General features: G+C 45.4%; 1 protein-coding gene across 1 annotated transcript in view; it reads left to right on the top strand.

Annotated features, from left to right (window-relative positions):
* Nucleotides 1–9454: 9454 nt before the first annotated feature.
* Nucleotides 9455–26536, top strand: part of CCDC60 (coiled-coil domain containing 60) — a 161958-nt gene continuing 144876 nt past the window's right edge. The window contains exon 1 of the mRNA XM_040443743.1: nucleotides 9455–10006. Coding sequence (XP_040299677.1) covers nucleotides 9917–10006 — 90 coding nt within the window. The 5' untranslated portion in view covers nucleotides 9455–9916. The remainder of the gene's footprint in view (nucleotides 10007–26536) is intronic.

Raw genomic sequence — 26536 nt, 5'->3', positions numbered from 1 at the left:
TTTAATGAAAAAAGAATAAAATAGGACAATAACCAGAGTACATCATACATAACAGAGGTGAGTAGTGGCTCATGAAACTTTTATTTCAATTGGAAACAGAGGTACCGTATACACACAGTACTAGATCATAGTTTCAAATGTATTTCTCACTGTGGCACAAAACGTATGAAAGCTAATGGTGTAAGTCAGTACTTGTTGACAGGGAGAGATGTCAGGCAGTTAAAATACATACATATATATACTTATTTATATTTATATATTTATATTCATATATTTATATATGTATATAATGTGATCTAATTTTTGCCAAAGAAAACAACAGAAGAGACAGACAATAGATGTAGATGTGGATAAACCCGAAAAATATATAGAATTATGTATACCAAAGACTAAATTATTATCCCTAGATGGGGGGAAGGGATTAAGATGTTTTTCATTTTCCTGTGTATACTTTTTTTTTTTTTTTTTTTTTTTTAGAGAGAGAGAGACAGCAGGAGCAGGGGAGAGGGTCAGAGGGAGAGAGAGAATCTTACGCATACTCCACACTCAGTGCAGAGTCCGATGCAGGGCTCAATCCCGGGATCCTGGGATAATGAGACAGATGCTCAACTGACTGAGCCACCCAGGCACCCCTGTGTATACTTTTTAACTGTTTTTAAATTTTTTTTTCAACGTTTATTTATTTTTGGGACAGAGAGAGACAGAGCATGAACGGGGGAGGGTCAGAGAGAGAGGGAGACACAGAATCGGAAACAGGCTCCAGGCTCTGAGCCATCAGCCCAGAGCCTGACGCGGGGCTCGAACTCACGGACCGCAAGATCGTGACCTGGCTGAAGTCGGATGCTTAACCGACTGCGCCACCCAGGCGCCCCTAACTGTTTTTAAAAACAGACATGTTATTACTCCTCTAGTAAATTTAAATTTAATTCACTCCTACAGTAAATGTAAAAATTTCTTAAAGCCTATTTTTATTTAGAAAGGTAAGTATACTTAGAAAAACCTTTTAACAAGGATATCTGGAAGAAATATACCCAAATAGTAACAATGCTTTTTTGTGTGGTTAATTCCTTGTGTTTTATAATGTACCCACCACAAACTGAGTGTTATTGTAAAAGTAAGAAGGAAAGCGTTTGTCTTAATTTTGCGATTCTTCAGCGGGAGAAGAGAAGTTTGCATATAAAACTTGAAAAATGAGAACGTACTGAAGGGGTCGGGCGCAGTGGGGGGCAGGGGTGGGGAGCTATGCAAATCCTTTGAATGGATTTTCCGCATCAGTGAATTCCTCTTCTTTTAGCTACTGTCTGATGAAGGTGTATATTAGGATGCGGCTATTATATATTCCAAATGTCATATTCCTCAACACCTGTTTGAAAGAGCATATTTTATTGAGAAGGAAGTGTCACTGAAGCTAAGAGAAAGAAAGACAGCTTCCACCGAAGTGCCAGAAGCCAGGGGACTCCCAGACAAGAAACAGTTGTATATATCTGAAGCTGCCCTTGAACAGGATGCAGACAGCAGCGGAGGACAAAACCAAAGAGAAAGGCAGAGAGAGTCTCTTCAATACTGTCAGGAAATTGAAAAATTGGGCCACCCCATCCAGAATGCCTAAACAATGACGCCCGAAAGAAGGTAAGAGCGGGAAATTTGCCTCCCAAATGGTTAGCTGAATTGTGAGTTCAAAATTATAAGTTATAAAAGGAAATTACAGGGAAAAAATGGAGGGAGGAAGGAGAGGAAGGAGAGGAAGGAGAGAGAGAGGTAAAGGAAACAATAGTGGTAAACGAAATTCTTACCTGTCACTTCTCAGAAGAGCAGGGGGAAAGGCAGCATGAGGAAGAGCTGCATTTGGAGTCAGAAAACACAGGTATGGACATGTCAACCTTGTCTAGGTCACAGTCAATGTAGCTGCCTCGTCTACAGTGCTCGGCGCTCTGGGGAAGAAACTGTGTGTCCCAGCTTTGTGTCTGGAATGGGAAGCCATTTATTCTTCCCTCTTCTTTTCACAGGAAAATGCTTTCCTCTGCCCTTCTGTGTGCAAAATGGGGAAACGAACTGGCATTTACTTTTACCGGTGTGTTTTTAAAAAGTGATGCATGCATGTGGATTAGGGAAGAAATTCAAATAGCACAAAAGACCGTCAGTGTAAAGTAAGTTATGCTTTATGCTACACATCTTCTACTTGCCTCACCCCCGCCCTCCCACATCCACTCTCCACCTCTATGGCACCAACTGGCCCCCGTGCCCTCCAGCTGCTAGGTGGCTTGAGCCAATGGGAGCCACGGGCAGGAGATCAGAGGAAAGCAATGGGGTGTGTTTGGGGTATCCTTCCTCTGAGTTTGCTTCAGACGGGCTGTGTCCCTCAACTACAGATCACCAATCCTCCCAAGACCTTCTTCTCTACATGCTCTCCCTCCTTCAGAGGGCTGGTAACCACTCCTTTCCCTTGTCCCGTAGAAATGGCCACAGCTTCATCCCTTCTATCCCTTGGTGACTGCACTTTGTCCCGTGATCCCCTACACCCATATGCGTGTAAATGGCCACATGGTAAATAACCCTGCCTCACATCACTTTGACTCTGCCATCTGGGTCCTGCTGAGCTCTGACCTCCCTCTCTCCATCTCTCTTGCTCCTTCTCTCTCCTAGAAGGTAATATATGATACACTTAGTTTTCCTCTCTTTTGTTTTTTGTTTTTTTTTTTAAATTAACATTTATTTATTTTTGAGAGACAGAGCATGAGTGGGGGAGGCGCAGAGAGAGGGAGACACAGAATCCAAAGCAGGCTCCAGGCTCTGAGCTGTCAGTGCAGAGCTGACACGGGACTCCAACTCACGAACCATGAGACCATGGCCTGAGCCGAAGCCGGACACTCAACCGACCGAGCCACCCAGGCACCCCTCCTCTCTTTTGTATTTTAAACTTAACCTATCTTGAAGACTGTGCGGGGCGTTTTCTGTTTGCACAGCTTCTACCCCACCCATTCTCCACTCTTTACCACCATGTCCTGTGTTTCTGGAGGCTGGCCTGGATGGACTGCACCAATGGGCTCCTTTGCCCTGTGACACCTAGCTGGGCACTGCCGGTAGGGGGACAGTTGTAGACTGGAAGTACCTGCAATAGATAAGCAGGCATGAGGAACATGAGCTTTGGGTATTTATCCCAAAATAAATGCTCCCTCCCTGCCAAGGTGCTATGGTTGACCACTTCCTTCTTCAGAAGGCTCCAATAGGACAGCTCTCTTCTATGAAAAGAATTATACAGATATTTTGAGGCTTTGGATGATATCTGTCTTCAGAAAGGAATACTTTTGATTTCTAGCAGTTAGAGGAGGAAAGATCACCTTAATCTAGTCAGAGATTGAGTTGATTTAAAGCTGGTTTTTAGTCTTTGCAAAGGAAGGTCTCCTTTTCCTGTTTACTGTCATTCTTAAGAGTAGAGACCATCAGTGGATTCTATCTTAGAAGGAAGAACGGAAGAAGGGAGGGAGGGAAGAAGGAAGGAAGGGAGGAAGGAAGGGAGGGAGGGAAGAAGGGAGGGAGGAAGACAGGAAAGGAAGTTCAGTTTTCTAAGAGGACAAAGAGCTAATTACGTTAGCCAGGATTTATTTTGTACCTATTATATGCTGTATTTCTTACCTAGCATATGTGTTAACATATGTTTTGTACCTAATATATGTAGATGATAGAAGTATATAGACAAAGAGATACATAATTATGTCATTTAACCCACTAATGGCCCTATAAGTTTGGTGATTTGGTTTTTATTCTTCATCATAAGGAAATTGAAGTTTATATAAATTAAGAAACTTGCCCAGGGTCACATAGCTAACATACAGGATTAAAACTCAGGATTTCAACTCAGTTCTGTTTGGCTTAAATGAATGTTTATATCTTATGTAAAACAGCAGCTTACAAACAGGCTGTGTGGCAGGGGTCCCTACCCCTACCTGTGTGTTAGAATTATCTGGAAACTCTATTTTTATTTAATTGAAAATTCAGCGATGCCTAATATTTAATTTTAAGTCACTAACTCTGCAGAGCTGTGCTGCAGTCTCCCTCTGTTATCCTAAACCCTCAGTGCAATCCAACTACTTGCTGGCCTGGAAAAGTCCCATTTTGAGGGCATAAATGAATTGGGGTGCAGAGGGAAGTGAGACTGAAGCAAGATGTGTAGTGTATGTGTTTTGTGGGGCTGCTGGAACCAATTATCACAAAATGAGTGGATTAAAACAATAGAAACCTATTCTCTCATGGTTCTGGAGCTGTAAGTCCAGGCAAGGTGCTTCTTCTGAAGGCTGTAGGAGGGGATCCTTCCTTGCCTCTCTCCCAGTTTCTGGTTGTTGCTGGCAATCCATGGTGCTCCTTGGCATGCAGAGGCATCACCCTAATCTCTGCCTCCATTGTCACATGGCGTTCACCTTGTGTGTCCTCGGTCTTCTCTACGTTCAAATTGTTCAAATTCCCTTGCGCTTACAAGGATGCCAGTCATGGGTTTAGGGCCCACCCTAATCCAGTATGACCTCACCATACCTTGATTATGTCCGCAAAGACTCTTATTCCAAATAAGGTCACATTCACAGGCACTGAGGTTTAGGACCTGAACACATCTTTTGAAGGGTGCACAATTCTACCCATACAGGTAGGAAGCAAGCTAGAGCAGGTACTGAACAGGAAATTGTGGGCTACTTGGAAATCCATGGGAATACCTGGCCTGGGAGCGTTTTCCTACGTGGGTTGGAGGTTTGAGAAGTCTTAAGTGGGTGTTAAATGAAGCAAGGTCAGGGCACCTGGTTGGCTAAGTCGGTTAAGCATCTGACTTCGGATCGAGTCATGATCTCACGGTTCGTGGGTTGGAACCCTGCATCGGGCTCTGTGCTGACAGATGGGAGTCTGGAGCCTGCTTTAGATTCTGTGTCTCCTTCTTTCTCCCTGCCCCACCTCCACTTGTGCTCTGGTCTCTCTCTCTCTCTCTCTCTCTCAATCAAAAATAAATAAATAAACATTACAAATATATATTTAAATAAAACAAGGCCTCCCCGCAGAGGCTAGAGAAGTTAAAATCTTCCAGATGGCTTGGGACCCCAGTTGTCTGCAGGGCTTACAGATACACCCCCAGGTTGTTCTGCTGAACGCACACATGCGGCCTCTTTCAATGAAAAAGCATCAAGGCTGTGCGACAGAGTGCTGAAGTCAGTCGCTGAATTCTCAGCCCTAAAACTGGGTTAGTCTCCGGCAATCTCCACCACTAACAAAGTGCCAAATCCCCAGAGCTTCAGTTTCTACCTTTGTAAAACAGGATTAATAATTCCGTAATTCCGACCTGTCCTGCAGCAGCCCTGCCCGCTGTGACATGAAGCATGAATAAATGGAAAGCATTAGTCACGGAGGGAGCTTGGGCCACATCCTAGAATCCAGTGGGGGAAATTCACTAAGAATACTCCTGGAGGCGACTCTACTTCCCCCACGACCGCACCTGTTATACCAAAGCAAAGAAAGAAAGAGCAAGAGAGGGTCATAAACACCGCATTTTTTCGTCCTCATTTACAAAGGTCCACGTTCACCGCCCCCCTTCCGGGTGCGGTCTGGAGGATAAGGTAAGAATGGGCCGTGGGACCACAGGGCTCCCAAGGGTCAATGTAGCAAGCCGTAATCCTTCTTGAACAGAATGAAATACAGGGTCCTCAGAGGTGGTGCAAATACACATTATCCAGTGATATTTCGTCCTGGCAGCAATTAGTCAATGGGTTGCCAGCTATCGGGTGTCAGGGGAGCCCCCACTTTTACTTTTGCCCTGGGCCCCATAATTTGTAAATCCGGTGCTGGCATTTCAGTAAAAATACCCAGAAGGAGTTCTTTGGGTGCTAGATGCAACACAGAAAAGTATATTAAAGATATTCAGAAAACAATGACTTTTCCAATAGGTTTTTAATGCCAAACATATGTACTCCTCACTGAAATTCGAGTGCATAGCAGATTCTGAGATTTCACTTCAACTACCCCAGCTGGCATCCGACACATTCCAAAATGTTGCCTCCACTGGATACGTCTATTTTTAATCCCTTCAGATGCCTTTCTTTTTTGGCAAATTGGGAGGAAGAGAGTGCCTGTCGCTCCACGTCTTTCCGTTCATATTTTGCATAAATCAACCAGGAATTAAGAATTAAACAATCACTTCATATCTCAGTTGTCAAATATTTCACTGTTGGGAGACGTATTTGCATATCTGAAAACATGTCGGCCTCTCGGTGTGTTCGGGCTGTGGAGAATAGAAAGAAAACTCTTTGGGATACCGACGAGCACAACAGCCAGAAAGAGATTTGGGGCAAGGTGGTCAAAGAAGGTGGTAGGTCCACGTAACAGGATGAGGGGGACGCCCTGACCTCCCTGGTTATTGCCGTCCACACTGACCTACGTCAGGTTCCCCAGGAGCAGACCCAGAACAGGAGTTTGGATAGAGGCGGTTTACTTGGGGGGCCATCCAAGCAGTACCTCAAGGGGGTGGGAAAGCGAAACGGAAAGGGAAGAAGCCAACACTGGGTCATCCATGAACAGGCATCTACCACAGGCAAGTCAGTCCTGAAGGAGACCTCTGGGGAATATAGAGCACACTCCAGAGATGTCCTACCTACCTGAGGGGCGAGCGGGTGAGGTATTAACCACAAACTCCTGCTCATCACCCCTTTCCATCGACTCCTGTGGGTTTTAACTTCTTGCACATCCAAGGCTGCTCAGTTCAGAGAGAAAACAGACCTCTGGCCCTGTGGTGCGCACTGAGGCACCCCAGGGTGCCACAGAAAATCCAGAGCAGAGGATAGGGATATCTTAAATATTTGAGGGAAACGATGTAACATCTATCCAACACTGTATGAGCTAATTTGAGGTAACTCCGTGGTATGGGTAGTTTGGGGACCTCCTCCCTCCCTCAAATTCATATGTTAAAGTCTTAACCCCTAGTAGCTCAGAATGTGACTTTATTTAGTTGAATCCCTGTAGTGCTGGGGAGCTCACTCGCTCCCTATGGAACATACCCCTTCATAAACAGAAAAGGGAAACAGCATGTCTCAAGCCTGTATGGGGTACTAGGCTCTATACATTGCATTATTTCACTTAGTGATCCCAACTGTATGAGGTGGGCATAACCATCACTATTTATATATGCGGTGAAGCTGAGGCTAGGAGAGGTAAAATCCCTTGACCAGGATCTCATCACCAGTCCATGGCAGAGCCGAGATTTGAACACACATCTTTTCAATTCCAGAGCCATTTCTACTTCCAGGTGTCACATAGCTCTGACAGGTGGCCATTAACACCAAAAGAAAGGAGAGCTGACCCTTAACTGAGCACTTCCTTTCTGCTAGGCATGGTGCTTCACATGGACAATCCATTTGGTTTTCATCACAGATTACCTCTGAGGCTGCTCAATGCCCAAATCAGTCCGGCTCTAGAGTTTATGCCTCTTAAAATGGTTCTCTGATGTGTATTTCCTCATATTGAGCCCAAACCTCTTCCTACTCTTTGGACTCAGACAGAACTTGTTGAGTCCTTCTCCAGCGAGCCTGCCCCTCCAAGCTGGATGAACATTTTCCATCCCATTTTGCTTTCTCATCCCATCTCATCCCCAGCCCATCTACTGAATACAATTCAGTTTATCTGCATCTTTGTTTCCATTTTTATGTTTATGTATGCATTTTTGAGAGAGAGAGAGAGAGAGAGAGATCATGAGCGGGAAAGGGGAAGAGGGAGAGGGAAACAGAGAATCCCAAGCAGGCTCCACACTGTCGGTGCAGAGCCCGACGTGGGGCTCAGTCTCATGAACCTAGAGATATGACCTGAGCCCCAATCAGGAGTCGGCCGCTGAACTGACTGAGCCACCGAGGCATCCCTAGTTTGTCTGCATCTTTCTGAAAGCACTTTCGGATTGCTTAATGCTGCCCACAACAGAAGCAGGAAGACCAAAAGTTCCCGTGAAAGGGAAGGTCAGACTCAGTCTTCCTACAATGGCCAGAAAATAATGACTTCCAAGTATCAGCATCTAGAGCTGTGGGGCGAGGCACTGTGTATTGAATAGAGGGTCATCTGGCAGAGGACTCCTTCTAAAGAGAAGCTGAGGTAGGGGCGCTTGGGTGGCTCAGCCGGTTAAGCGTCCGACTCGGCTCAGGTCATGATCTCGAGGTTTGTGAGTTCGAGCCCCGCGTCGGGCTCTGTGCTGACAGCTCAGACCCTGGAGCCTGCCTCAGATTCTGTGTCTCCCTCTCTCTCTGCCCCTCCCCCACTCACACACTCTCTCTCCTTCAAAAATAAACATTAAAAAATTTTTTTAAAAAGAGAGAAACTGAGGTCATTATCGTGTGACATCATAACCTGCACAAGCTCAAGGTTTAGAGATAAAACATGAATTAGATTGATTTCACGTGAAATAATGCCAAGGATAAAGCATGCAAATCAGAAATTGTGCAATAAATCTTCTGCAAGCTGAGAACCTACCCCATGGGGTTATTGGAAGAATTAAATAAATTAATGTATGGAAAGTGCTTAGCAAAGCACCTGGCACCAGGCGAATTATCGATAAATATTAGTATTAATATCAGCTGTGAAATGAACACTACATGTAAGAATGAGTAATTCTTTCTGGGGATGGGATGTCAGGAAATAATCATAATAGTTGCCACTTGACTAGGATTCCTCACATGCTCAGCCTTTATATACATTATCTGTTTTAATCCTTGGCAATCTGTACAAAAGTGATTCTTCCCATTTTAAAGATATGGAAGCCAAAGATCAGCAGAGTTTAGGGATCGTATCCTGGGTCATGCAGCTAAGTGGTTAAGAGCTTGGGTTTTAGACTCAAACAAGTCTCGCTTTTGAATTCCAGCTCAGCCACTTTGTGTGACCTGAAGCATGTCATTCAAGTTCTCTGAGCCTCAGCTTCCTAGTCCATTAAATAAGGTAATAAAATACTTTCCTTAAAGATGTGCTGCAGACAATGAGCCAATATATGTAAAACAGAGCAATGTCTAGCACATTCCAAACACTCCTTAGATGTATACATGTGTGTGTGCGTGTATGTATATATGTGGGGGCTTTGCAGTATGAGTAGGAGTGAGTCAGGTGGAAAGAGGAGGGAAATATGCTTCTCAAGGTAAAGTAACTGTGGGGCTAAAGACACACACTGAGGTACCCAACCCAAGGCACAAGAAATCACTTGTGGGTTACTGGCAGGACAGAGCAGAGTTTAGAAGGAAGGAGTCTCTTGTAGTTAGACGGAGAGAAAGGGTTAAGGTCCTCAGACCTAAGAGGAGAAACCAGAGTTGGGAAAATGGGGCTCCCTGGCCAGTCTCCAGCTCCCAGCCATCTTCCCTGCAACTCCTGAGTTCGCGACCCCGCCCCCACCAATCCCAACCAATGAGGAAGTCCTCCACGGCGTCTCGTTGCCAGGCAACCGAGTTGGCCCCGGCCTTGCAGTTAGCCGATTTTCTCTCCCTAGCGTTGGGAACCTGAGTCTCACACTGGGGCCGCCTTAAGATAGGGATCCGGGGGCCCCTCTGTGGGCTCCCTTCAGACTTTATCAGTGGAGTTTTATTTTTTTTACTTCGTATTTTATTTTCGTTTATAAGAGAGAAAGATATCCCCTTCCAAAGAGAGGGAACGCTCATGAAAGTTTGTGACTTTCTAAGAAGTGAATAATTCCAAGCTTGCCTGATTCTACCCAGTCTGGACCTCCTTATCCTGTTTATGGGAAACCCAGATGACCTGCCTCCTTACTCCTGGGTCAGAAGCCTCTTTGGAGTCTGTGTAATTGGCACTGGAAATCAGGGAGAAATTGCTGGAGCCTCTCACACCAGTGGCTGCTGAAGTAGAAGATTCGGGGGGGGGGAACCTCTCTTTAGGGGGCACAGGCCACACCTGAGGGATTTCCAAGATGACCAAAATACCAGCCACCAAGAAGGTGCAAAGCGTCCCCAACGCAGGGGCCCTCTGGCCCTTTTATGCCTCAGAACATCTAACACAGGTAGGTCTCCCCTCTCTGCCAAAACCAATCATGTTTTCAAGACCAAGTGATATAGGAATTAGCCTTCAGGCCAACAAGAGACAGGGGAAGAGAGGAGTCATGGTGTAATTAAATTGTCGAGACACATCCCTGTTGCTATCAATGGTTGGTTTCTCGTAAAGAATGAAAACGCCAGCCAGAACACTGAGCTGGGCCATCCTATTAGCAAGTAATTCCAAAATGATAGAATAAATCAGCAGTGACACTGTAGAACATCAGAAAAAAATTAAGATGAATTGTAGGTTTGCCATTGCAGAAATTATTTTCAGAGATCCACTGGGCTCGGGGTACGTGCACATCCTCTCTCTTATGGAAAGAATGCGAAGTCAAACTTTCGGTTTTGAAGCTTGACTTTGCTACTCGCAAACTGTTGACATAAGATAAGTTGCTTAGCATCCCTGAGCCTTTATTTCCTCGTGTCTGCAAAGTGACAACAGGAATTTCAACTAGGCAGAAACAGTGTTAAGACTAAGGAGATGTGGAAATTGGTTAACATGATCCAAACACTTGATAATGTGTTTATGTGACATGAAATACTGCTGTTGATTTGAAAAAAAATCATGAATATGTATGTAATGGCCACAGTCAAGTGTTTCTGTTTTCAAAGGATCATAACTGGGTACGCCAGTTCTGTCTTTGGTAACTGTGTCTTTGTTATTGTATCTGCAAACCTGTATATCACCACTGATTGACTGAGATAGGTGAACAGTGGGAGAGGGGGTCACAGGCAACCCCAGCCCACTGTGGGGTATCTTATGGCTCAGAACCCTGCCCCAGGAAGGAGGGCCTGGCGAGAAGTCAGTGCACAAAGGAGAGCTTAAAACTCACCCATGGTTATGTGGTGGCCCAAAGTGCTCCTGAGCTCCTACCTTCCAAGAATTACCACATCTGTATGCACCCCCCATTGTTCTGCTCTCTCAGTGAGCTCACTCTGAAAGATGCAGTTCTCATCTATCTCCTTTCATCTCAAAAGGCTACACAGAAGTCCCATCCAGAGCAGTCCTCTCGGGGACTGAACTTCCTTAGCAGGGGCCGGGAGAGGGGGTGAGGAGAATAAGTGAGGTGGACTTTTCAGAAGTAGAGGGGGTGTGGGCAGTGGACCCAAACAGCCTGGGTTTGAGCCCTGGATCTGCCTCTTAGCAGCCCTGTGGACCCTGGGCAACTTGCAGAACATCTCTGCTTCAGTGTTACCATCTGTCAGAGGTGGGTATGGTTATGCCTTCTCATGAGATCGCTGGTGAGCATTAAATGATCTATCTGAAGCTCCTAGAATAGTTCTTGACACACAGTGAACACTCCTTAGAACTTAGTTATATTGTTATTTCATTCATTTGGCAAACATTTATTGAACCTGTTATGTGCTAACCACCTGCTCTTGTAACAAATGGGACTTGCCTTTAAAAATTTCATAATCTATAGTGTGTATGTTTGGGATGGAAAGTGGAAGATAAGAAACAGATAATTGTAATGCAAAGTGAAAAGCATCATTGGGTGTTGTGAGAATGCAGAGGACAGCTAACTCGGACGTGTGTGTGTGTGTGTGTGTGTGTGTGTGTGTGTGTGTGTGTGTGCGCGCGCACGTGTGTGTCAGATATGCGGAGGGAAGAACCCATGTATCCAAGTAAATGCAGTAGAGTTTTCCATCTTGGGACAGAGAGATGAGAAAAGTAGAGGGAGGTACAGAGGTTGGAATGACCATGTCTTTCTTGGAAGAGGGTTGGTGGAACCAGGAAGGTCAAGAAAAGGGAAGAAGGTTTCCAGGGAACTGTTGGGTAAACTAAGACTTTAGGCACAAAAGCTTCATTGAAATCCCGCTGCCCCTGCCCCACTTTCTAGGAAATAATGAAGACTCTAGGGTGTCACTGGCTCACATCTGAATTATCATACTTGTAGAAATTGCAACATTTTAGAGCTACCATAAAGCATTGGTTACCCTAAGCGAGGTTAACTAGAATGTGCCAAGCCACAAAGAAAATATGTACAAATTGGGATCAACTTATGGTGCCAAACCCAATCAAACCAATAATAATTGCAGTGACGTTAATAACAATGGTAATAGTCAGCACGTCTTGAGTATTTATCATGTGCCAGGTCCTAAGCTAGATCTTTCAGAACCATCTACAACACATCAGGGTGAACTGTTACCTCCTCACAAGATAGATGGCAACGTGGAAGCCCAGGGAAAATAGGTCCCTTATCCAAGGACACTGGCCAGCAGGGAACAGATTTGAACTTGGATCTTTCTCCAGGGTTCCAGCGCTCCCCGCCTCCCCACGCTAATCAGGCAGTGATAGAGGTTAGCATACACCACAAGGGTATACAAAATGAAGGTGTAAGTGTGGCCCCTGGCTTCAGATAACTTTCGGGTTTATTTGGGGGGCAGAGGGTGACATATAGACAAAGAATAACAAATGCCAGGCAGCCAGGTAAGTGTCTAATGAGGAGTGATTGAGGAAGGATCTAGTTTCTCAGAGGAGAAGGATGAGGCCACACTGGGCTGCATGGTAATATGTAATACCACTGACTACGGGTCCACCATGCTCTAGTGTAATGACATGCAGAGACCTCCCCCCCGAAAAGGGTCCCGAAGCCCTCCGAAGCTAGGTATTTTCCTTCTCACAGAATGGAAGTTGCTATGTCATAACTAATGTTACAGTGACACCCTGCCTCGCCCAGTGTCTTCCTGTAGTTTTTAAAAATATGAATAATATATGCAAATCCTCTGCTTGAATGGCTTTTGTTGAGGAAACCTTGTAGCTCGTCCTTACGTGGGGCTCCCTAATCTTTTAGGGAGTTCCTTGTCCCTTTGTTTTTCAAGGAAGCAGAAGAGAAGTTTAATGGGATTAGCCATGGGAAGGGAGGGAGCAGGGCATGTGCAGATTACCGTGGACATACATTTTCTTCCCTGAAAGGGAGCTAAAAGAAGAAGGGCACTTAGCACGCACCCCTCCACGTTGCAGAATGGAAATGCAGAAATGGCATTTTGGCAAAAAACGATTAAGTTGTGGAATCCTTTAGACAAGCTCTGTCTCTTGGTGCCTGAAGTGTCTACCTCGCTGAGATTAAACACCGAGCGGGAAAAGAAGGATCCCTAATTTGGGCAGATCCTGAAACAGCCAGTAATCATCCTGGGCACTCTACTCCTATCATAGCTTAGTGACTTAAAGAGACATTTCTTCAGCAAACAACATGAGCTCAAACCCCGACTTGGCCACTTACCAGGTTGTGTGGCCTTGAACAAATCAGTTTTCTGAGCCTTGGTTTCACGGGGATGTCGCATTTTATCTAATCTAAGACGCCTTCCATTTCAAGAGGTGTCGTAATTTTGTTTTGTGCCACTAAGAAAGAAAACTCTACTGATTAAACTATAACCTACTTTCCATTATAAGATGTGCCCCAGTTTCAGAGTTGCTAAAATGTGAAAATAAAATGTGCATCTCAGAATAGATGAAACAGCTAAAAATGCTCCCCTGTCATAGGGTGTTGTGGGGATTAGATGAGCTCATGTGGGCAAAGCTCTTAGAACAGAGCCTGGCTCAGAGTAAATACCATGAAATGTTAGCCATGATGGCTTTTGTTTCATCCTCTATCGGCTCTAGGATAGAGGGGTTGTTATTAACCCCCTTTTGCACCTGGGTAGACTGAGGCTGGAAGAGCCCCAGGGTCTGGTTCTCTGCTGAGAAGGGAGAAGGGGGCAAATGAAGCAGAATCCCAGGTATAGAGAGTATTGCTTGGCCCAAGCTTGGCCCAAGCATCTCTGCCCGCCCCTCCACTCCCTACCGTCCTACCTCCGCCTCCGCACCCCCCCCCCCCAACCCCTGTGATGAGAACAGAAATGCCCAGAGAAGGTCTCAGGAGTCCAGCCCAGGGTACACCCGGGCGGGCTGCCTGGAATCAGAAAAGGAGAACTAACATGTTTTAGAAAGAGATCCCCCAACAAGAGAAACCTGGGCTTTCCACAGAAGACGTTTCCAGCTGCAAACATGAAACGATTTTCCCCCTTGTCCAGACGGGGGGCACTGGCCTGTAGAGGTAAGCGGCGACTCATCACCCCTCTTTGTTGGAAGTGGGCTCAGTGCTGGGTGATTTCTCTGGCCTCTAATCACAGAGACCACGCCCCCTGCCCTGAATCACTGATTGCGATGGAAAAAAAAAAAAAAAAAACCAGAAAACAAAACAAAAAACAAAACCAAAATAGAATAAAAGCTCTCATGACCACTTGAGATTCAATTCTGAAGAATCCCACCAGCTGCGCCTTCATTTTTATACGACTCATGACTTCTGGCTCCATTGTTATATGCAGGAGACGGTTGCAGAATTCAAGTTGCTTTGTTGTGTTGTTTTTCTTTCTGCCCCAATGCCGATGCTACAGACTGGTAATGCCTGCCTTGGTGAATCTTGCTGTGTCTAATTGCAGGTCAATGTGACAGTGAGTTCCCCTCCAGGATAAATTGTGGGGAAGGTGCGTGTTCATTACCTCCTGACACAGGAAGAGCGATAGGCACTTTCTTTGTGCTGGACAAAATGAAGCAAGCTCTTTGTCTCAGCTGCAAAGAGGCAACTGCTCAGGGTGGGGAAGGGGTGGGGAGGGCGGAAGAAACACAGCAAAGAGTCTAGTTGATGTGTTATTAGCTTAGTGACTAGGTAAAAGCTCTGCCTTGGAGGTCATACAAAGGTGCGCTCAAATCCCCTCTCTGACAGTCTCAAGTAGGAGGTTCTGTGAAATGGGCTGAATTATAATAGGGTCTACTGCATCGATGTTTTGGCAGGTTCAAATAAAATAATGCATGTGAAATACTGAGCACGATATCAGGACACAGTTAGCCCTCCCCCGACCCTGATGGCGGTAGTTATTACCAGTGCCCCTCTCTGTCCTCCGACTGGACGGGAGTGCCACCATCACCACTTTGAAGACGCGGCCAGCCCAGATATGAAGTCTGGAGGAAGCTGACAAGTCACGCACTGGGGCCATCATTAGTGAGGCTAAGTGCCAGCTTAAGGGTAGAAGGGAAGAAGTGGATCTAGGGATGATTTTTAGAACTGGCATGAGAGTATATCTGCATGAAGGATGAGGTGCCCTGCAGGAGAAAATTTGTTCTGGTGGCAGAAATGCACGACCCAGTTAAAAACCCTGGTTGTAGAAAAGGAGGTGTCTCTATAGTTTGCATTTCTTGGATTTAACTCTCAGCCCAAGCCCATTACTCATGTTTGAATCCGATGGAGAACCAGAAAGAAGTGAGTAAAAAAAAAAAAAAAAAAAAAGAGGAAAACTCTATGTATCAATTAGGATCATTTTGGGCTACAAGAGAAAAACTGAAAAGCAGTGACAAAAACAAATATGAATTTATTTTTCTCATGTAAGAAATCTGGAGGTGAATGCCTACTAGTATTGGTTCAGAAGCTTGCTAATTAATGTAGGAACTGGCAGGTCTTTTCCCCTCATGGTCATAGAATGGCTGCCCCAGCTCCAGATGTCCCATTCCTATCCCAGCAGAAAGAGGTAAAAGTGGAGATTGTGGGTTACTACCTTTGCCCCTTTTATGAGGCAAATGAAGGCTTTCCAAGAACTTTCCTATTTTCCTCTTATGCTCCATTTGCCAGAACAGTGTTGCCTGCCTTTTCTAACTGCAAGAATGGCTGGGAGGGGCGCCTAGGTGGCTCAGTTGGTTAAGCATCTGACTTCAGCTCAGGTCACGATCTCAGGGTTCGAGCCCCCGCTCGGAGCTTGGAGCCTGCTTTGGATTCTGTGTCTCCTTCTCTCTCTGCCCCTCCCCTACTCTCACTCTGTCTCTCTCAAAGGCAAATAAACATTAAAAAAAATTTTTTTAATGAATAAACATTTAAAAATTAAAAAAGAATGGCTGGGAAAGTGTGTATCTAACAGCATGGAAAGCAGGGGCAAAGGAGAGATGAAAGAATGGGAAATAGGTATCGGTTGGAGTAATCAGCAGTGCCTGTGAATCACAAATGATTTCCCAAAAACTCAGATACTGGTGGACCCAAGCAACCCAGTGACTGTGAGGCTCTGCGGGCAGGGGAAGGGTAGAGGCCCTCAACGGAAGAATTCGTTCCTTCAAGGAGTATTTGTATATGCCAACCATGATGCTAGGTGTTGGGAATACAGAAGTGAAAAGAGGCAATCCTATGGGACACACTTCTGGAAACTCTGAAAAAACATGTACTTACAAGAATAACAGGAAGAGAGAGAGAGTTGGGACACAGCAGAACCTGTGCCATTGTTATTACTGTGACTCCCATCTGGTTCGCTGTTTGAGGGAGGGGAGCTTGAGGAAACTCCAGTTAGACAGGTCTTTACACGTCTGTGGAAGGAGCCCTGTCCTCAACCCCCTATCAACATCCCCACCCCCCCAACCCCCCACCCCCCCACTGCAGCCTCCAAATACTCAGCCGTGAGCTGTTAAATTCAGAAGCTGCTGCAGAACCCATGCAGGGTTTGGTGGTAAGTAAGCACCTACATGAAATCTGACAGGAGCCAATTAAACCTTTCTTGGACTGAATAAACCAACATATTTCTCTCAGAGATCTTTCTGACAGCTACATTCAAAATCATAATGGGTGGTAATGGGATACCTTCTATCCTGAGATGGTGGCATTTTTCCCTTCTAAATTCCTGTTTTCAGGGGCACCTGGGTGGCTCAGTCGGTTAAGCATCCAACTTCGGCTCAGGTCATGATATCATGGTTTGTGGCTCTGAACCCCATGTCAGGCTCTGTGCTGACAGCTTGGAGCCTGGAGCCTGCTGCAGATTCTGTGTCTCCCTCTCTGTCTGCTCCTCCCCAGCTCGCACTCTCTCTTTCTCTCTCTCTCTCAAAAATAAACATTAAAAAAAATTTGTTTTAAAAATTAAAAAAAAAAAGAAGTACCAAAAAGAAAAGCAAAAAATATATAGGAGCTTGGAGATAGAAACAAATTCTATCATGGGAAAAAATGCACAGAGAAGCTATCTGGTCTGAATCCTCAACATTGGCTGGAAAGAGGTTGAGTAATACGAGACACTAAACCAAAGCTAGAATTTTTCTTCTTTTTTAATTTATTTAAAAAAATGTTTTTAAGTTTATTAATTTTGAGAGAGAGAGACAGCACAAATGGGGGAGGGGCAGAGATAGAGAGAGGGAGAGAGAATCCCAAGCAGGCTCTGTGCTGCCACTGCAGAGCCTGATGCAGGGCTTGAACTCACAAAACTTGAGATCATGACCTGAGCCAAAACCAAGAGTTGGACACTTAACCGATGGAGCCATCCAGGCGCCCCTAGAATTTATTTTCTAATAAGGGTGGAAGCAAGACAGAGTACTACTATGCTTCCCCAAGGAGCATGTTCTTTCTGGAACCCTGTATGATGAAATGCTCTCCCTCAGAGCTCCAGTAGGCAAACCGTTGCATACTCTCCTTCTTCATACATAAAGTTACTGAAGTTTCTATCCCAGGGCAGTTGTCAAATTAGAGAAGATTTTGCTCCATGAATTTTCTCTAAAGCTTTCAATAACCAGAAAGGTCCAATGTGTTGTTTCTTTCAAGGCTTTGAACTTCAGCAGAGCAGGGTTTCTCCATCTTGGCACTGTTGACATTTGGGGCCGATGAGCTGTCCTGTGCATTGGAGAAAGTTCAGTAGCATCCCTGGCCTCTGTCCCTTCGATGTCAGTAGCAACCCCTTCCCCAAGTTGTGACAACCAAACCTGTGCCCAGGTCTTGCCGAATGTCCCCTAAGGGGCAAGATTATCCCCGGTAGAGAGCCATGGCAGTGGAAGACTACTACAGTCCTGAACATCTTTCCCCAGCTGAATGCTTCTCTGATGATGCAACATTCCCCATTTAAATAAGTGATGCCATTGTGTACCAGTTGTTCAGGCAGAAACCCAAGCCTCCTCTTTGACCCCTCCCTCCATCATCCCTTATGTCCAACCAGCTGCCTTAGGGCAGGTGTTCTTCCCTCATTACCTTCAATTTGACCTTCTTCCAACCCATTCTCTTTCAATGCAAGTATGATATTGCCACTCCACTCGACAGAACAATCAAGTGGCCCTCCAATGCGCTTAAAATGAAGATTAATATCTATAATGGCGCTTAAAAGGTTCTGCAGGATCAGGTCCCTGCCAACTTTCCCTTCCTCAACTCTCATTATGTGGCCCCTACTCAGAAGCCAAACTGGTTTTTGAATATACCACCTCCTTCATCTTCTTCCTCCTTCTAAAATGTCCCCTACCCTTTCCCCCCCGGTTTTCCATGACAAGATGTTTCCAGAGCTCTGGACAGTGGTGGGACGGGCATGGCTGGCTTCCGATCCCAGCTCTTCCCACTACCTGGTCAAATCACTTAACCTCTCTGGTTTCTTCACATTCATCTACAGAACCAGGAAATCTAACCTCCCAGTTTTAGGTCTCCCTCCTTCCATGGGACTCTAGGGAGCAAGTAATGGCTACCACTTACTGAGCATTTGAAGTGCATCAGGTTCTTAGCATAAGTTATTAAAATAATCCCTCATGTCATGGGCAGATGCCATTATTACCCTCATTTGTAAAGAGAAGGAAACTGAGGTGTGGAAAGGTTTTGTAATTTGCTCCAAGACACCCAGAAAAGTAGTTGGTGTCATCAGGATTTGAATTCAGGACTGATTAACTGGAGAGACCCTGTGCCCTTAAGATAAGCCTGTTGACTGCAGTAACGATGAGCAGTAAGTAAACAAATATCTCTCCAAAAGGGGCATCTGTTGGTTCTTTTTTATGAAGAGTATATTCAGAAGTATCTGACAGAAAAAAAGGAAAGTGACAATTTTAGCTGTAGGCAATGCAAACAAGAATGTGACTGTGCCCGTGACCACAGACAAGGACATTTGCATTTTCTTGAGCTCTTGCTAAAATATGCTAGTGAGCTTTTCTGGAAGAGAAACACAGCGAAGGATGGAGTCGGGGCGGTGGGGGGGGGGGGGGGTGGGGGATCCCTGTATGTGGCTGAGGCTCTTCTTTCTAAATAATGTTTATTTCGATGAAGATTTACAAGCCATTTCTAATTAAAGCCACATTTCTAAGAGAGGCATATTTTGATCCTGGGTCAATACACTTCCAAGACCTGCTAGAATGGACAACAGGCCCAGCTAATGAGGAATGGGGTTCTGGGTTGTAGGTGGCTGAGATGTTGATAATCGTAAACAGCTTAATTGGGTTGAATAATTTGGGCAAATATCTAGTTAAATGGATTCAGTCTGAATCCAAGCTCTGACCCACTGAATTTTTTATTTTCTACAAAAAAAAAAAAAAATACTCTGCATCATAATTGCCTGTTTATTTGTTCAACCCCACCACGAGACTTGGAGCTTCGTGAGGGAAAGGACCATGCCTTGCTCACAATTCCATCCCCAGAGACTACTGCAATGCCTGACAATGGATAGAAGTTCAGTATTCTTTAGTGTCAAGATCAAGGATAATTCCAGGTACTGAGTACCTGGATTCCCTCAGGTAACTGTAAATCCATTTGGACAAGGGCCACAAATGTTTTAGTCCCTAGCATGTGTGTGTGCGCCTCACAAATACGGACACCATTCTAGGACTTGCTATGTGTGTGACCTTGGACAAGTTAAACTCTGGTGGCTCAGTTTCCTTTTCTCATGTGTGGAAATAAAAACAGTTCCTGTTTCGTAGGGTTGTTGGGAGCCTCAATGAGGTAATGCTCAGAAAAGCCCCCGGCTATGTCGTAAGCCCCATTTTTACTATGTAGTAAGTGCTCATTAAATGCTATCTTTTCATATTTCCACTTGGGGATCAAAGCCATTGGCTCCCAAATATCAAGGATTAAAACATTTAATTACTGACATTTCCAAAAACGATGACTCTCACGATGATCGTCTTCATGCATTCAGGAAAAGGCAGCCAAAAGAGTAACATGACTAAAATGTTGCATTTCCAAGGGCCCTTGAAGAAAATGCCCACAAGGCAATTAGCGCCTGACTGTTGCCTGTGTTGTTATTGCTTATTAGCTGATCCCATCTTCTACTAATCAAACTGCTTCTTCGATATTTTTAGACCTTTTACAAGAGGCCTTTCAAAACTCAGGAAGCAAAGCTTGTTGACAGGTACCAAGGAATTTGAGCTATTAATGTGGCATCTGCCTAGGGATGGAAATGGAATGGAAAAATGGCGGGCATGGGGAGCATTCTCTGCAGTAGGCAGCTTGGATGATTCTTTAGCCTTAACTAGCCCTCTTCACCTTTTCCCTCCGTGCCTCAAACCAACAAATCACCCTCCTTGTCCCCCTTTTCTGCAGCGCCAGGGCTTGAGATTTAAATTGTCTCAATAAAGGGCAATTCTTGACTTCCCCAGACAAACTCATATCTTAGCATGACTGACTTAGCACCTAGGCCATGAATTATCCAGGACTTAAAGCCTGCTGCTGCTCGCCTGCTCTGTGACCTTAGGCTATCTGCTTCACTTCTCTGATGCTACCTTTTCTTAAATGTGATCAAATCTTGTGAAGATTCAAGATATGTCCATAAAAACTGGGTCCAGAATAATAGCTGAGATTGATTAATACCATTCAACCTTTTGGTGCCTTCTGTACATCCCAACTGCCCCCATATTCTGTTGTGTGTAATGGCAATGTCAGTGTGTGTATGTGTGTGTGTGTGTGTGTGTGTGTGTGTGTGTGTTTGATGATGTCATATTGAGAAAGAAATCTACCTCCTCATGAATCATTTTTTTTCAAGGTTGTCTTGGGGATAGCAAAATTGAAGTCTGTTTTTGTATCCTCCATGGGGTTAAAAATGACATTGATGTTTTTTTTAAAAAAATTTTTTTTAACATTTTATTTATTTTTGAGACAGAGAGAGACAGAGCATGAACGGGGGAGGGGTAGAGAGAGATGGAGACACAGAATCGGAAGCAGGCTCCAGGCTCTGAGCCATCAGCCCAGAGCCCGAGCGGGGCTCGAACTCACGGACCGCAAGATTGTGACCTGAGCTGAAGTCGGACGCTCAACCGACTGAGCCAGCCAGGTGCCCCTGATGTTTTAAAATTAAACAAATGGCACATTATATAGTTGTGATGATAATAATAGAAATAATAACCAATAACCAATGATATTATTGGTTGAGTACTTCCTATGTGTCATGGTCCATGCCAAGTTCTGATGTGAATTATCCAATCCCATCCACTCAACAATGCTAAGAGGTGGGCACTACTTACCCCATTGTGCAGGTGAGCAACCTGAGGCTAAGAGAAGTTAAGTAACTTGGCCAGAGTCCCACGGCTAGTTAGTGGTCCATCTGCTATTGGAACCCATGTCAGGTCAGACTGCCAAGCCCCTATTCTTACCCATTATGTATTACTTTGTAAAATAAGCCTGAGTTTTTCTGAGGGTGGATGGGTTGAGGGAAAATACATCCCCACTCTCAAAAGAAGAGCATTGAAGAAGGAAAACCACCTACGTGGAGGGGCTTTGGGGAAGTAGAAAAGATACTGACTGCATCTCACAGGCTTCTCACTTCTAGTTTGTCCTCATCGGGCAAGGTCAAAGTCCAGGGGGTGTTTCAAGGATACTCCAGTCACCCTAGAAGTCCTTGAAGTCAGCAACTAACATGCACTGTACTGAGCTCTCCCGTCTCCCCATCCCACTGCCAAAACCCTCACAAAGCCTCCGCCCCATCTTTTGTAATGCCAGCATTATGAGAGCAACCTGTCCATTGAATGACGCTTGGGATCTAATCAAACCACGAAGTTATTTTTGCACCTCCCACCCCTGCCCAACGATTTTCAGCAGGGGAAGCTTTTCTCCAGCCCCGGCATAAAGACGACGTATCCAGTGCCTTTTCCGCTTGCCCTTGGGAGGTAGCCAGCATCGTGGTCTCTCCAAGCCACAAGACACAGTCATGATTCAGAAATTAAAGGCATGGATTCTAGGTATTAATGTATTAAGCAACACGTCGACCTTCCTTCAAGGAGAAGAGTGTGCTTCCTCTCCTGCCTGTTAAGGATGGCTTAGGACGGCTTCCTGCAGGCCACCTGCCCCCAGGGAGGACAGTGTGAAGCATGCCCCTTCTTTTACCCACAGAGGTGCCCCTCTCCCCTTAGCATTCTGTGTTGGCTGGGAGGAAAAGTAGGCAGCATGGGAAAGATCTCACAGGTATTCTTCTAGGACCTAGCAGGTGTCTAAAGCTGGCTCTTTTCTCCTGTAGGCACTTCTGCTGGCTCTTTGGAAGTTCTTTACTGCAGCCTTCTAAATGATTCCAGCTCTCCACCCATGGTCTATTGGAGGCACTCCCCTCAGATTCCAGTTTACCAGTAGTCCGCTCCACCTGGACTCCTGACCCCGGAGTGTCCTGGGCTTCTGGTGGGAATTACTGTCAGCAGAACCCCAGGGTGATATTCCTGCCTGGGGTGTCCTATCTGGTGCTCAGGTTTCACGCACGCTTGACACACCATCAAAAACAAGCACCACTTGCTAATCCAGCCCCAGCCCCAGGAGCACTCCCTAGCCTGCCTCTGTCCTTGGGATTTTCCAGGAAAGGGCCAGGGACCAGCCCGCCAGTCCCCCAGCTGCAGGGAATCTACACTCTAAGCTCCTGAGCATTCCCACCAATTGCTCATTTGGGTTTGAAGTGAAAGATGAAGCATCCTCCTCCCTTTGGGGTCAGGATTCAAAGCATCCCAGCATGTGTTGTTGAAGAAATCCCTTCCAGAAATCCCTCTCTCCCTTTCCACTCTCTGCTTTTACATTCTCAAAGTGGATAAGGATCGAGGGACCCATTCTCCTCCAGCTACCTCAAAGATTCCTTCACGGTGGTCTCTCTCTCTTTCATTTGGAGTGTGATGCCCAAGGTATCTCAGCTCCCCGGCCTATACTACCCTACCTGTTAGTCCATCTTGCTATCCTGCCAGGTACTGAGGGTTCTTTGACAGGTAAGAAAAATGAGGAGGCTCAGACAACAAAAGGTGACTCGGGGGATGGAGAGGCTGAGACTCAAACCCAGGCCAGTCTTGCTCCAAAGCCCGTTTTGTCCTCTCCGCTGCAGGCCCAGAGCTGTTAATATCCATTGGGATGGGGACCCGGCTTCATCCTCAAGTCTCCAAATTCAGTTCCAGACCACACTGCTACAGCCCATCCTCCTTGTCACCAAAGTCTTTCTGGGCTCATCAGAAGTTACAGGAGCTTCCTGGGGGAGAATGTCACATTGCCCACAGAAGTCACATCAAATGCAGCCGTCTCATGGTTACTCACAAAACAAAGTGTCCTCTTTCTTCCTTTTTGATATTAGAACATGGTCCTACTGCAAACTGACTTGAAAGGAAGCCAGACTCTATTGTTCCTTACTTGCCTGTGAAGGATGATAGCCACTTCTGGCACCTAAAGGACCCGAATTTAATCCAAGGTAGGGCCCTCAATGAAGGGGCGGGGATGGTGGTCAGAGGTCAGATACCCCCCGAAGCAGCCAGCCCCAATTCAGAGAAAATCAAAAACCGCCACTCCCCAGAAAGTAGTTATTTCTCTGCAAGTTTGGAAGCTGTGGGTCTCTGTCTCTCTCTACCCACCCCCGTCCTCTTCCCTCACTCTCTTCTTTGTATCGTAACACTGACACAATATTTGTTAGCTCTTTCCTATGCTTCCTTTTAGCTTCGTTAATTCTTATAACAAGTTCATGTGTTTAAAAGAGAAAAAGAGGGGCGCCTGGGTGGCTCAGTTGGTTAAGCATCCGACTTCGGCTCAGGTCAAGATCTCGTGGTTCGTGAGTTCGAGCCCCGCGTGGGGCTCTGTGCTGACAATTAGGAGCCTGCTTGGGATTCTCTCTCCCCCTCTCTCTGGCCCTTCCCTCCCCACCTCAATTCATGTGTGCTCTCTCTTTCTCTCTCAAAATACATAAACTTAAAAAGGGGGTGGGGGGGGAGAAAAGCCCTAGACAGCCTGGCCACTTGGACACCAGGGGAAGGCAGCATTTCAGACCAATTGCTAACCCATCCAAGCCTGCCGACTCACGGTTTCGTTAATGTTCTTTTGTCAGCCCTGGATTGCAGGGATTGTAATGGAACTTGTTCTGTAATTGTGTACTTTAGGTAAATAGATCGTTGGATAAGATTGATAACAGAGCAGCCCAGGTAATGTTTTAAACCGAAAGCAGAAGAGTATGAGGGTGTCTCCAGCTGTAAATGACAGGACCACAATTCATGCTGTGTCGGTTAAGGGTGTGTAGGGCTTTTTCAGCATAAATCACCATTTTCTGAAGCTTGGCTTTTCTGCGTTAACAAAGAAAAAGGAGCTTTCTTTCCAGCTAGACACAGAGCACAGGGCTTCAGGCAAATAGGGGGTTTGTTTTGATAATGAACTTGATCTCCAGTTATAACTCATTAATATAGACCACGCGATGTCATCGCAGCTAATTCCTTCATTTTACAAAGCCTGGATCTCAACAAAGCATATTATTGGCCCCAAATGAATTTTAAAAAATGAATAGATGACACAAAGGCCCAGCGGGTTCAAGGCAGAAATGGTACAGCCGTGTGGAAAGCGTGAATTTACCAGCGGGCTGTTGCTGCTGATTCAGTCAGGGTCACCAAGCACTCAGACATCGTCTTTGTTTTCACACAGAGGTAGATTTCAGGCCAACAGAACCCAAGCCAAAGAATTCCTTCTGTAGGTTCAGGAAGCAGAACAATCCAGACCAACAGATCCCCTAGTTCTGAGAAATTTTAAAGACGAGGAGCTATCACTTAGAACCACAGAGTCCTAGAGAAACCTCAAAGGGCATCTATCCAGTTGTCTATCTAAAGCAGGAGAAATGTGATTGTAACATTGCTGGCTCTGGAGTCTGCCTGACGTAGGATGAGCCCCACTCTGCTACTGCCCAGCTGTATGACTTGGGCAAATCACCTTTTGCTCCAAGCCTCAGTTTTGTCATTGGCAAAATGGGAATACAGGCAGTCCCTACATTTAGGATCCTGATAATTAGGTAGCCAGAGTATCCTGGTCTCCCTAGGAGAGGACTGACCAGAGGTGGGTGCAGTACTTAGATGTGGTCTGATCTATATTATCTTCCTACTTGCTGATAAAAATGCTGAGTGGGTCCAGGCAGATACTCAGGGCTTATTAAAACACGACAGGGGTGCCTGGGTGGCTCAGTTGGTTAAGCGTCCGACTTCAGCTCAGGTCATGATCTCACAGCTCGTGAGTTCGAGCCCTGCATCAGGCTCTGTACCGATAGCTCAGAGTCTGGAGCCTGCTTTGGATTCTGTGTCTCCCTCTCTCTCTGCCCCTCCCTCACTCACACTCTTATGTGTGTGTCTCTCTCTTTAAAAAATAAGTAAAACATTAAAAAAAAAAAAAACCAAGACAGATTAGGAACTTCTTTGCTTCAGGAAGCTTTCTCTGGCTGTCTCCCTTGTCTCCTCCCTCCCCAACTCCACAGTTATAGCTCCAATCTCACATCTGCTCATGAGCCTTGTGTCGCCACCAACAGAGAGGGTCACTGAAGCAGGGACTGCCATTAATGCTCTTTGAATTGACCGATTCATTCAACAACTATTTGCAGCACATCTGTTACGTGCCAGCCTCATGGAAGACAATAAATATTTGTTGAATAAATTACTTCAAGATCTGCCCCAAGGAGAAGACCTATTATCTCCTTGTACATCCGCTTGCTCTGAACAATACAAATCCTATTTTAAAATGTATTGCTCTTGGTATATATACATTTTTACGTTTCCACTCATTCTGGCCTTTAGCTTTTCTGGCAATATTCTAGAAGTCTGTCCACTTCTGGGAACGTGCCCTCCCTGCCATCTTTGGTGAAATTTCTTTGACTCTCTAGCTCACTGGTGCTTTATAGAAGACTAGGTTGCCTTAAACGCTGCCCCCTTGCTTGGTTATCAGAACTTTGCTTACTTACTCATTTCATTTCACTCCTATTCATTCTTTCTTTTTCATTTCTTTCCAAATTCATTTTCCGGAGTCCCCCCCACCCATCTAGCGCCGTGTTTCTTTCTAAAAGAGCCTTTGGCCACGAGTCCCTATGAACCTTTTCATCAGATTTTTTAGAACATCTCTCTCTAAAGTCTAGTGCAGAACATGACCAGAATTCTCTTCCTTCACAGTACAATATCACCCCCAAGATACATACACTGTGGTCAACTTTCCCCAAAGCTTCCTCCTTTGTTGGTTTCTGGTCCATTTTTCACTTTATTCCTGTGTCTGTCCAGAGATTAAATTCCTGGCAATGCAAATGGCAATTATATCAGATGCTTCACCGTGGGTTTGTAACAAAGGCCTGAAGAACTGGCCTCTCGCAGTTGCAATATCTTGCGTCAGGACCAATTTTGGAGTTTCTAGCATTCACCTGTGTGTTCTGAAGTCTTTCCCACTATTAAATTTTTTCCAAAATCGTTTTATTCTCACCCAAATACTTTAAAAGAAAACCACCTTTTATTGAAGTATAAGATACACATCTAGGATCCACTGCCAGGTGTGGGGGAAACTGGCACTTTCGAACAGTGAGGG

This window comes from Herpailurus yagouaroundi, unplaced genomic scaffold (genome assembly GCF_014898765.1).
Source record: "Herpailurus yagouaroundi ecotype Mexico unplaced genomic scaffold, PumYag 191, whole genome shotgun sequence".
Lineage (NCBI taxonomy): Eukaryota > Metazoa > Chordata > Mammalia > Carnivora > Felidae > Herpailurus > Herpailurus yagouaroundi.
This window is presented reverse-complemented; position numbering and strand designations above follow the sequence as displayed.